Here is a 13,612-nt window from a genome sequence, read left to right as displayed (position 1 = left end):
GACATTTTGCCAACTTTGCCTGTATTTTAGTATAAATAAAGTTACAAAACAAAATTGTATTAAGTAAAGAGCTCTTCACTAAATAATCTAGTCAAAATAATAAAAAATATATTAAAAAAGAACAATTTTTTTCAAAAATTTTTCAATTGTCAAAAACTTACATTTTGCAAATACTGCCAAATAAACTGATTTAGCCTGACACATATGAAGCCTATTAATGGTTTTTTTTCATATTTTTTGTAATAACAAACTTTATGCTAATATTCTACTGCTAAACAAAAACAAACTATGGTAGTTAAAAAAACTTTTATTGGCAAAAAAATAATTTTGTTATACATAAATGTTATCAAAATGTACAATTTTTTTTATCAAACACTTGGTCCATTCACTTGAGTTACTTATTTTATTTAAAATGACCAGTTAATTTTCGAAAATGTACCAAAAATAAATATAAAAATACATTAAAAAAGCACCAAACATAAAAAAGTGGTTAGAAAAGCGATTAAAAATCAGTGGTATGTGATAATTAAAAAGTTCAATAGAGAATTTAATAGTGGTTCAACATAATTATTAACTAAAGAAAATATTAAATTGAAGCAGAGACATGTTTAATAAAAAGCTTTTTAGTGAAATATTATAAAACAAAGATTAATATCTGGTATTAAAACTTTTTAAATTTGAATTTTTTTTTTTATTAAGTCAAATTTGAGAAAAATGTGTTCTTAAGTTTTAATGTGTTGAAAAAAGTGACAATATTTAATTTTTTTTCAGAACATAAACAAAATGAAAACCATAAATTTATAATTAAGAACTTAACAGATAATACCAATCTAGATTCTCGTTAAAAAAGCTAACCTGATTTCAATTATAATAATCAAACTTTTTTTTTTGTTTTCTTAGCAACATATACTAAATATAAAATGTTTGTTTTCTTTGGGTGAAAACAAATTTGGAAAATAAAAACAACTTGTTATAAAAATTAAAATAATTCAAACCATTAAAAGAAATAGATAAAACTGGTAGAAGATAAAAGTATTTACAAAAAAAACACTGTCTATTTTTTAATTAACATTATGACTACCCTTTTCTAATAATGTTTTTTATATTAAAAATGTTATGTTAGTGAACAAAAGTTTGATAAACGTGGAATTTTAAACAACTTCAAACAGAAGTTAGATAATAAACATCTTGTTTAACCCCTCATGTTTTTAATTACCATTATTACTCCTAATTTTTACTATTTTTAAATTAACATTATTACCCTTCATATTTTAATTATTTTTAATTACCATATTAACCCCCTAATTTTATTTTTTTTTAATTCCCATTATTACCACCCCTCCTGCTGACTCTAATTCTTTCAAATCTCGATTCCATTTCCTCCAACACCCGAGGCGTGTATCTGTATTTTATAAGTATTAAACAACAATGTTAAATATATTATTAATAATTACTATAAATATGTTATTGTTTCAAATAAAATAAATACAATAAAAAATAACTTCATATATCTACTATCAATAAGTGTGCACTTCTATAAGAATTATGATGTAGAAAGAAACAAACTAATATCTAAGTATTAATTACTTTAATATCAATAAATATCAATTATTTTTAATGCAACTTGTAATCATAGTCACGTCATGGTACATGTACGTAACTGTATCAACAATTTAGTACGAGCGAGGTGTGTATCTCGTTAAAATAAATATACATGTAATACTTACTTTAAATACCCACTAACAATAACTGTGCAGATATATAAAACACCATCATTTTAGCAATAATAACAATTAAAATATTATTAAGTTTGTATACTAAGTTTCAATAGCCCAATACACAATGTGTGTACCTAAATAAAATATTAGGTTACAATCTTAATTATACACTAACAAAATGTGTGTATACTAACAATATGCAACACAAAAGCACATAAAAAAAAACTTTCATTGTACTAATTTCTACGTGCAGGGTTGCCCTTTACCAAGATAAACGTAGCAGTATAATACAGACAGGGTTGCAAATTTTTTTTGTCAAATTTTCTTCAGGTCTTCAATATTTTCCCCAGGTTTTTTAAAGTACGTATTTTTGGTTATATTTTTAGTTTAAAGTTAAGTAAAAGGTAAAAAACAGTGTTATATAGTATGACAACATTGAAAAGATACTGTAAAGCCACTTAAATGTGTTTTCTAATAAAAAGAGTTTTGACGACGACAAACAAAGTTTATCTGAATGATAAATTTTTAGAGTCAAATCGAAATTTTACTAATTATTAAACTAAAATTGTAAAAAATTCCAGGTTTTTTTTCTTCAAAATTTTTCAAATTCCAGCTTATTCCATCTTTTTTGGCACCCATCTACGTAATAAGAAATAAAACATTATTATACATTATTAAACTTTTATTTTACATCAAACTTCTTGATTTAAACATGCACTATTTGATGTTAATGTAGCTTCAAAACTGACATGAAATACATAATCATTTCTTGTAACCTCGTACCCACTTGAAATTATTGGCTATTTTATTTAATGTAATTTTAAACACATTAGATGCAAAATATTACTTAAGTCATAACTCATGTACCTTTAAATACTAAACATCATCATTCAACAATTTTCAATAAATTAAGGGCTGCCACTGATTTTTGGAACATTTTCTCCAGGTTTTTAAAAATACACGTTTTTGGGTCTATTTTTTAAAGCTCATTTTAAGGGTAAAACCTGTGTTAATTAGTATAACAACATTAAAAAGGTACCGTAAAGCCACTTTACATCTGTTTTTTAATTGAAAATATTTGTGATAATGACAAAAAAAAAATATATCTATATGGCAGATTTTTGTATCAAATAGAAGTTATATTAACTAAAATGTAAAAACTATTTAAATTTTAGGTTTTTCCATTATTTTTTTTCAAAATTTCTCAAAATGAAGATTTTTCAGATTTTTTAGCCTAAAGTGTCAAATTCCAGGTTTTTTTGCATCCGTGTAAATTATAATAAATATTTTTTACCTAGTCTTTAAAGAAATATTAAGCATTCAAAACAATTTTTTACAACTGTCACAACTGATATACAAAAAAGTAAAAAAAACTTCCCTTATAGCCTTAAGTATACCCTGTCCCCAAATAAATTCAATATAAACCATTTTTTTTTACCTGACAACTAGTTTGACTTCATCTTCCGAACACTTTAGAAGTTCAACGGCTCTCTCGTGGCATTCGTCTTCAACTGACTGTTGTGACGTAATAATCAATTTGTTGTAATGTAATAACGATATTAATTTTGCATTACACCATATGCAAAGTGATGGGATTTTATCACACAAACTTTTTCATGAACACAAAGTAACAAATACATAATGCATTGTTAACTTAGATTTTTCATATCATTTATTTTAACAGAAACTGTCTTTATTTTATTTTAGCTCAAAATTTTTAAACTGTTATAATACTTCAATTTTAATTGTATGGAAATATAAGCTACCAAAAAATTTTAAGTGATGATTGAAAACTAATGAAGCATTTATACAGCTAACAATAAACTTTAGCTTATATAATTTAATTTAGATAATATTGAAAATAAAAATCTTACAATTCCATTGACACTCAAAAGTTGATCTCCTCTTTTAAGAGTCTTGCACCTGTTTGATATAAATAAAATTTAAAAAGTATTATAAATGTTAAGAAATTTATCTAAAATTTTTAAGGCCACTTATTATGTAAACTAAAACTATTTTATTAAACCTAATCAAATTACAAAAGCATTTTATTAAATTGATTAAAATTAAGCAATTGTAATGAGGCCATGCCTAATGATGCTTAATATAATTATAACCAGCTCCAAACACACACTAAATATGTCAACTAGAACAGTTTACAATTAAAGCAAAAAATAACAATTAAATTCAAATAAATACAATAATTATTATAACACTACATTTAGAAAAGTTAATAACAATAATCAGATTAAATTATATACGAACATCTTTTAATTAAATACAACAGTTTACTAAAAATTTATTTCAATTAAAACAGTTTATTTTTACTTTCAATTATAAAATTTCCAACCTGTCGGCGACACCTTGCGGAATCACCCTGCTAATGTAAATGGGACTGTTCTGTTCCCTTCCCCCCATCACGTTGAAACCCAATCCCTCGTCGGTCTTGGGCAAGATGACCACTCTGGGGTGAGAATGCCCCTCGCTTGCCGCAAAAGCTGCTACAGTTGCCTGTTAGGGGAAGTTTTTAATATGTAATTTTTGAAGAAACATATTTTTCTACAAATTAAATATATATTAACTATAAATATATATTAGAAATAAACATATATAAGAAATATATTTATGGTTGCTTTTTAAGGACCTTTTGGTCTGAAGCCACCACTTTCGTCTGTTAAAGGATCTTTTTTGATTTTACTACATATTGATTCGCATATATTTTATAACGAGTTACTTTTAAATACCTTGCTGAAGTCTTGATCAGAAATTGAAAAATTTGAACAGATCCAGATTTAAATCTAAATTAAGAGCCCACTGGAACCATACTCAAGTCTATTCTAAAATCAACAACTGGCCAAATTTAGAAGTTGGGTCCAGTTCACCACTAGCTTTTGGGAAGACTTTCAGTTTAACCAATGTTGCCACTGTTGCATGTTTAAAGATATAATAAAGATTTCAAAATGAATATATAAATGAGTTAAGTTTTTCGTACTTTTTGCTTTTTTAAATGCAGTGCTCTTGCTTACTGGAGGGCAAAAATTGTTCGATAATGATCTTATATCATTATCAAGAGCTATTATCAACAGTTTTGAAGACTTTTAAATGTATTGCAGTTAAAGGCAAAGGGGAGGTCTAATTTTTTGTTTTGTACAAAAACTAATACTTGCTCCTATATCAGAGCTTACAGTAATACCATAAGATGTTTTTTATACAACAAAAAAATTTAAATAACTATTGAGATGTAATAAGTTTTGAAAAATTCCAATACAACCTTATGAAATCGTAAGTTTCCAAGGTCAATTTTCTTTGAATTTAAAAAGATTTGCTAGAAATATATCTCCTCTTTTATTTTTAAAGCAATTTCAATCAAACTTTCAGGAAATATTTTTTTCAATATTACAAACAACTTGTAGGAAGCATATTTTTGATAAAAAGCCATAAAATATTTATGACAAAAACTTTTAAAAAAATCCATTTTATTTGTTTATTTATATAACTTTTGTATATATAAAAAGCAACTTATTTAATTATTAAATTACTTAAATTAAAAAATAATTATTTTATCTCCTTCACACCCTTAAATTACAAAAGAAAGTAATACAGCTTGTACCTTCAGAGAAAAAAAATTATAAATCGATTAACTAAATTGTATTCAAACTTTTTGATAATAAAGTTTGTGCAGTTAAAATATGGATATGTAAAGTTATTTTTTTTACTTTATTCATTACTGAACGGTTTTGTTTAAAGTAAATAATGTGGTATTATATCTAACTTTCTGTCATAAATAGCATAACAGTAATGTTAAATTGACACTGGGATCTACCTTTTATTTTACTGTTTTAACGTTTGTATGTTTTCATTACAATTATAAATTACATTTCTTCCTCTAATTATGAACATTAAAACCTACTTATTTAAATTTAATGGCTTTTAAAACAAAACAGAAAAGCTTAACTGCAGATATTTTTAGCCATAAAATTACTTCAAGTAATAAATGATTTCCTTAAAAGTTATTGCTATTAAACTGAGATCGACTAAACCATAAACTGAGTTTTTGTTCTTTATAGCAGTTTTTTGAAAATTATTTAACTTTCAGTTTTTGTTTGCAAATATAATAAAATTGAAATTAAACTCAGTGTTAAAAAATTGCACAGATACAAGCAATGATAATTGAAAAAGAACTATTGTAAAGTATTTAATGTAACAAACTTTCTTCAGTTTTTAAACTGTTTATAACATAATAATGAAAAATTACATTATTTTTTGAATTAAAACATCTTTTTTTTATAAAATTAGTATCAAGTACACTATACGTTTAGTTTCACCTCTTTAAAAAACAAACAAAAATGCACATCGAACTAACTTATTTATAATAAAGAATAAAAAATACTTTGCAACAGTTTTAATTTTACTTCAACTGGCTAATCACAAATCTATGTTTAAACACCGATAAAAACAACATAAAAGTTGACAAATCTGTAATTACAAATTAAAACTAACCAGAATTATTTTTACCACCAGACCTTATTTCATGTAAAAGCTATCAAAAATGTTTTCAAAATTTAAATTTGTGACATTGAAAAAACTAAATAAAATTATTAGTTTTATCTTTAATATTTTTCTCGTTTTTACATACAAAGACTGTAAAAGTTATATGACAAATCTAAAAGTCTATGTGAATTTGAAAACATAATGCACAAACAGCATGAGTTGTAAGGCTGAGATACTAAAACATTTTTTGTGCAAAACTGCAAATAAGCTCAGCAGCAATTAAAAAAACAATACACAAGTTTGGCTGTGCATAAATATTTTCATGTGTTAATTGTCAACCCTTTTTAAACCGCAATTTAACCTTTTTTCAATAAAGAATTGCTACTAGGTTAGCTATTGTTATCATTCATATCAAGAGGGTTGCCAAAGGTTTCTTGAAACAAAGTTTAAGGTTTTCTAAATTTCTTCCAGGCTTATAAAATTACAACTTTTTAGTTGAAATTAAGTTAAAGGTCAAAAAGTATTGAAAAGGATAATATGATGCTACTTTTTTGTGTTTTGTAATTAAAAAAACAAAGAACAATACAAAGTAATTTTATTGTATATTATAGATTTTTTATATCTAGTCTAAGTATTGTTATTTTATATGTAAAACTGTTAACATGTCCAGGTTTTCCTGGCATATTGGTGATTTTGTTTAAAATTCCAGATTTTTGCAGGTTTCCAGATTTTTTGGCATACCTGTATTAAGGTTTTTAAATCTAATCAAGTTTTTATTTATTAATCTAAAACTTTGTTCCAATTACAAAACAAATTATTTGCTTTACATTTGAAACTCATCATTCATTTGTTATCACAAGCTTAGTTGCTACACATAAACAACACAATCTTAACTTTGTTTTGTAAATATGAAAAGTTTAGCAGGCTAATAAATTTAATTTCATAATGGGACCATGTATTCTTTGTAATAAATCATAGTAGCAAGAATAAACTATGAACACAAGCAATTTGTTTGATCAAATTATGTTGTTCTTCTAACCTTTATTTGTTAAAAACTAGCACCCACAAACTTTTTTGTAATGATTTTAAGTAAATTTAAAATAAAGTCATAAATTATGCTTTTACTAAAGCAGTAGCACTACAACAGCTTTAAGGGATTTATTTGTATAGTAGCATAGTTATTAGAAAAAAAAAATTAAAATGTCCTCTAATAATACTCAACTTTGGCAATCACTTATATAAACTAAACTAATACTAAAAATAAGTCTCATAAACTACTAAGAATAATTAAGATTATAACACTATGGTGCACAAAATATAATAATACATACAATTTAGCAGTAGCAACTAGTATTACACTTAATATGTATATATCTAAAAATGTGTATAAAATTGCATATATATAAATTAATTAGCTTAGCAGTAGCATTACTTCTTATGAACTACTAATATAAACTGTATTATTTACAAAAACTATACATTTAAATTAAGTATTTTAGCTTAACCATTAGCATCTAGTAAAACATTATATCAACATAATTATGCAAAAAATAATAGATTTATCTTAACTACCTCAGCAGTAGCATCTAACAAAATACTTATACGGTCCAAATTGTGTACAAATAATAATAAGAAATATAAATAACAAGCAGCAGCTTGTATCAACTGAATTATGGACAAAATAATAAATTTAAAGTTTAATAATTTCAAATAATATAATAAAGTTTTTTACAATGTTCTTTAGACAACTACTATAGTAAATTAATATTTTATTTATTATTTATATCTATATCAACTGATCTTACATAATTTTATATGAATTGAATATTAAAATTACTTTAGCAGTGGCATTAGCAGCAGCTTCTGGTGATCCACTTATATCAACTGAATTGTGAACATGTTCATACACTTGTCTCACTGCGTTGAAGAACTCGCTTTCAAAAACTGCCTTCAATTGGTCCAACTTCTGTGTTGGCACTTGTCTGCTCTCCTAAAGATTTTTTTATTTTTACTTAAAACTTTTATTTCTTATATATTTTGTTTAGTATTGACATTTTTATATATCTCAGTTAAAAGTCTTATTCTTGTTTGCTTTCCTAAAGTTTAATTTCTATCCTTTTATACTTTTATATCCTTTTTTATTTTTATGAATCTATTTATTACAATAAAATATATTTATATTTCACTTGAAATTATACAAAGTGCTCTATAATTCATTGGCAAAAATACTTTTTAATACTTGCATGCTTTCTTTTTTTTATTAAATACTTAATCTTAGACTTTTTATTTCTTAACAATTTTTTAGCTTTGACATTTTTATATATGTTTGTTATAAATTTTAACTTGATTGTATTTCTATGCATTCTTAAACATATTTTTTAGAATTTTTTCTAAATTATATAACTAAAGTTCTTTTTATTTATTCTTTAAAGATTTTTATGAAAAAAATTGTAATAGAAGAAAAACTTTCAATTAACTTATATCATTTTCTAGTGTGTATATAGGGGTAGGGAGTACTTGGGTGATGTTTGCTGGACTTATGAGTCATTATTATTTGTATATTTTTTTTCTTTATTAAAAAGAATCTGAAAAGAAAAAAATTTTTAAGTATGCTTGCAGCCCAAAACTAATTTCAACCCAAAAATCACATAATTTTTGATTTTTTGACATGTATAAGTGATTTTATTACTACTTGAGTCAAAAAATGAAAAAGTATGTGATTTTTAAGGTTGAAATTAGTTTTTTGGGCTGCAAGCATACTATCAGGGTTGCCACTCGTTTTTTCAAATTTTTTTCCAGGTTTTCCAAATTTCTTTCAGGTTTTTAAAAGTACACATTTTTGGGTCTATTTTTAGTTTCAAGTTAATTTCTATTTAAGAAACTGTGTTAAGGCCATAGGGGGGGGGGAGAGTAAACCATGTTTTTTACAAGTTGATCTTATTTTATAGAGTTTTTTCTAAGCTTCAAAATGCTTTTTATCGTTTTAAAAAATTTTAATTATTTTTTGAGATATGACCAGTCAAAGTCGGGCCGCATAATAAGTTCCCTAAGGGAAGGGAAAACTAAAACAGCAAAAAAAGACTATTTCATTTAAAATCTATCTCCTCCTACATTTTTAAAGCAATCTTCTTCAAACTTTCACATACTAATCTTTATACAATAATAAAAAATTTTACTTTGGTATTAAAAAAAAAAATTGTAAAAATATTTTTTATTTGAAAAAAAAACACTTTTTTTTTAATTTTTGTGATAATTTATTTTTTAATTATTAAAATTCTAAATTAACGTTTTTTCCTTTATCACAAAGAATGTTTCCTGAAAATTTGAAGAAGATTGCTTGAAAAATGAAGGAGGAGATAGATTTTTAGTGAATTTTAAAATTTCTGAGAAAATTGACCACAAAAAAATTTGCGGTCCATACGTTTATATTGGAAAGTTTTTACAAAAAATTATATATCTCAAAAGTTAAATGATATTTTAGAATTCTATAAAAACTAGCTTGTAGTTTGTACTTAAAGCTTTCATATAAAAGCCTAAGTTAATTTTTGTAAAAAAAAATGTTTGACCCCCCCCATGGCCTTAAATAGTATAAAAATATTGAATAGATACTGTAAAGTTACTTCAAATGTGTTTTTTAATAAAAAAAAATTTGATGATGACAAAATCTTAATTATATGATAAATTTTTTGTGTCAAATCAAAATTTTACAACTGAAAACGTTAAAATTATTAAAAATTTTAGGTTTTTTTGATCAAAATTCCAGGTTATTTTAGCCTAAATTGTCAAATTCCAGGTAAAGTGACAACCCTGATACTATTTTTATTGAACTTATTTTTAGATCCTTATTAATGAAGCAAAAACACATCCAAATCATATGGACTTGAATGAATATTACAATATGACCAAAAAAAGTGCTGTACTTCCTACCCTTAATGTATACAAGTGATTATTTTGATTGTGCACTTTTTTTGAAATTTTAATAGTAAGTAGCAAAAAATTATAAATTACCTTTAGTTGGTTGATTAATTCAACAGCTCTCTTGACATCAGCTTCTAAAGATAATCCAGACGAATTCATATCTTCAGGTATTTTCATTATAATATAAATTACCTTAATATAAAAATTACTTCTAAGTTCAATAAACAAAGCTTTGCTTATCTTGTTTTTTATTTTACATTTATATTTTATAGCCTTTATAACAACATTGATTTCAAAACTAAATAAACTTTTTATAGGTGTTTTCATCATTATTAATTAGCTTGACATTTGTAAAATGTACATTGCTCAATTTTATATACAAAATAAAAAATATTGTTAGCGTTACAACAACTTGTAATATAACTTAAGATATATGAGTTTAACTTTAAATTCATATTGTTTGGGATAAAAAAGAGTTAATAATAAAACATCATTTATTATTTCTTGTTTTTAAGATAAATTTGGCTATTTAATACTTTTTTTTATTTAGTTGTTTTTTTACTGGATAAATTTAGACTAGACAAAGCACTTTAACACAAAAAATTATTATTTATAAAAACAGCTCAAAATTTGCAAAAATGTTGTTCATTCATGATTCTGTTTGTTTTTTACTGTTCCAACTGAAATATCAAAATCTTTACAACTGTCTGAACTTTACCTTAAATAAACTACCGATATGTGTCTATTTTGGTTTATCCTGTGAAAAAATGATTCTTTTGTTGTGTATAGTACTTATTTTTGTCTAATCAAAAACTATAAGTTTTTAAAAAATGTAGTTCAAAATTTAACATTTTTACAAAGGTATCAAACTTAAAGTTTCTCAGATTTTATTTTACTTTAATTTTCAAGTGTAAGGATTTTCCAGGCTTCTATGTAAAATGGCCATGATGTATAGAATTACCTATAGATTGTTTTCTTTGTTGATTAGGTCAAAACAACTACAGAAAAATATGAATTGAAAAAAAACAGACTTTTTTTTACACGTGTTGACCACTGAATTTGGATTTTGAAACATTAGGGTTTTAGAATTTTCAAAACCATTAGACCACAAAACTTTATCCATAAAACATCTTTATTGTAGAGGTAAGAATATGACATTGGTGATACTTTACTTTCACAAAAAATCATTAAACAAAGTAAAATTAAGTAAGAAAACATTGGTAGACTGTTGCTACAGGGTTGCCACTATTTAAAAACAAAAAAGGCATCAAAAACTAGTTGAAGTTTACATAACTATATCAAAATAGTTAAGTTGGATTGAGCAGGGTTGCCAGAGATCAAGATAAGAAAAATTTTCTGACTTTTCCTGACTTTTTACCAAAATTTTCTTAACTTTTCTAAATCAAACTCTTAATTTAAACTTATTCTAAAAAACATAATCAAACACTTGAAACTATCTAATGCTTTCAATCTTATTTTCATACAGGTTGAAACAACAGTTTTTTGCTGAATTCAATTATCTATTTTCCATTACATCACTTAAACCATCTGTGTACGATTGATGTATTTTTAATAAATAGCTCTATTAGCAAAACACATTCAAACTTAACATACATTGTAAGCATATGTATGTATTTGAATTTTACAATATGACCAAAAAAATGTGCTATACTCCCTACATTTTACAGACACATTTTGCACATATAGGGTAATTATGATTTCATAATACTTGAAAAGCAGTTAATATGTCTTTAAATATATGTCAATAAGTATAAGCTTCCAAATAAGACATAAATTATAAGTTTAGGACATGTATAAGTGTTTTTATTACTGTTTAAGTCAAAAAATCAAAAAGTTTGTGATTTTTGAGGTTGAAATAAGTTTTTTGGGCAGCAGTTGCTTTTTGTTTTTAATTTTTTTTTAGATTCTTCTTAATGAAGCAAAAACACATCCAAATCATAATAACTTGAATGAGTATTACAATATGACCAAAAAATGTGCTGTACTCCCTACCCCTACTTGAAGATTCTATAAATGTGTTTTTTAGTAAAAAAAATGTTTGATGATGACAAAAAAAATTATTAATATGATAGATTTTTTGAGTTAAATCGAACTTTTACTACTTAACAAATGTTAAAATTGTTAAAAATTCCAGGTTTTTCTAGGTTTTAAGGTTTTTTGGCAATCCTGCACAGATCATCACTACTAAAAAGCATACAAAAACTGCTTGTTTAAGTAGGGTAGCTTTTGAATACTTTAATAAAAAAATGTTGCAGTTTTATAAAGGGTATTTTACTAATTTATACTAGATGAAGTCATTGGAAATTAAGTAATTTTGTTAACTTGTGGGAAAATTTTGCAATTCTGACATAAGAATTTTTTATTCATTTTTAACATTTGAAGATTAAAAAAAATAATGAATTTTGTAAGGTTGAACTGCCAATATCTACTTTTTCTTAAATTTTGTTTATTTTCTTTACTTTTCCTGACCTTTTTTCAAAAAGCCCCATTTTTTCCTGACTTTTGTCATTTTTTTAAAGCATAGTTTTAACTTATTTAAACAATATTTTTTGTTATTTATAAATACTGAAATGATTAATTTGAAATTTGGATAATGTTAAATAAAGATTATGAAAAATGCATATACAAATTTTATAACTTTATGCACAGTAGCTTGGGAAATAAGCAGGTACTTAGCTCAGAGCTAAAACATCATATTTACCAAGTTTAGAAATTTCAAATTTTTTGAATTGTCAAGAGCTTCCTGGGTGTGGCAACCAAAGTTTAATCTAAATTTCATTGTTTAGAGGAAAAAAATAATAATTTTTATTTGAATTTCCCTAACTTTTTACTATTTTCTAATTTCAATACAGTTATTTTTTCCAAACTGTCAAATTCCAGGTTTTTAGGCAACCTTGATAGTAGGTGTATGAATTTTTTATTGTTGTAAGAGCAGTAATTTTGTTTAAAAAAAGCTTTCTTTTGATTAAAACTCTACCTCCATCATAAGTTTTTTTGTCAACCACTGGGTTTAATGAACATTCATTTCAGATAGTTTTCAATGCTGTTATCAGGACCTCTACACCATAGGCCTTAAGATTTGCAAAAATAAAATAACAAATAAGCTTGATTTTTAATTGAAGTTTCAAAGTATTCTGAGTAACCTCATTTGTTTATAAAAATTATGGCAACTTATTTAAAAATCTTTGCAAACTTCTAAAATCAAATAATTTTGCTTGTTTTTTAAGTTAAAAATTTCTACTGTTTAATAAAAGGTTTTTTGGAATTTTTTTCCAGGTTTTATAAATTTCAACCAGGTTTTTGAAAGTACAAGTTTATTAGTCCATTTTCATGAGCATATGAAAGATTTTATTTTGTTACACAGTCTTAAATGTAATAAAATAATTAAAACAAACCTACTTAATATGTATTCTGTAATAAATATATAGTTAAAGAGTACATTAAAAAATAAATATGATATATTT

General features: G+C 24.5%; 1 protein-coding gene across 1 annotated transcript; it reads right to left on the bottom strand.

Moving 5' to 3' along the window:
• Nucleotides 1-494: 494 nt before the first annotated feature.
• Nucleotides 495-10,330, bottom strand: LOC145841067 (protein lin-7 homolog C-like). The gene is made up of 6 exons (XM_082948433.1): nucleotides 10,218-10,330; nucleotides 8,047-8,199; nucleotides 4,069-4,229; nucleotides 3,593-3,641; nucleotides 3,157-3,233; nucleotides 495-1,402 (listed from the first exon to the last, which is right to left on the bottom strand). The coding sequence occupies exons 1-6, from the start codon at nucleotides 10,302-10,304 to the stop codon at nucleotides 1,318-1,320; spliced, it is 612 nt and encodes a 203-aa protein (XP_082804559.1). The 5' UTR covers nucleotides 10,305-10,330; the 3' UTR covers nucleotides 495-1,317.
• Between the last annotated feature and the right edge of the window lie 3,282 nt (nucleotides 10,331-13,612).

This window comes from Thalia democratica, chromosome 7, assembly GCF_965202585.1.
Source record: "Thalia democratica chromosome 7, ktThaDemo2.hap1.1, whole genome shotgun sequence".
In the NCBI taxonomy this organism is placed as follows: Eukaryota; Metazoa; Chordata; class Thaliacea; order Salpida; family Salpidae; genus Thalia; species Thalia democratica.
The sequence above is the reverse complement of the archived record's forward strand: the minus strand, read 5'-3'. Positions and strand labels throughout refer to the sequence as shown.

Coding starts and splice junctions, on each gene's coding strand:
- LOC145841067 (XM_082948433.1), bottom strand. CDS start 10,304: ATGAAAATACCTGAAGATATGAATTCGTCTGGATTATCTTTAGAAGCT. Junction 3,234..3,592: donor TTTTGAGTGTCAATGGAATT/GTAAGATTTTTA, acceptor ACGTCACAACAG/TCAGTTGAAGACGAATGCCA. Junction 1,403..3,156: donor GAAGTCAAACTAGTTGTCAG/GTAAAAAAAAAT, acceptor TATAAAATACAG/ATACACGCCTCGGGTGTTGG.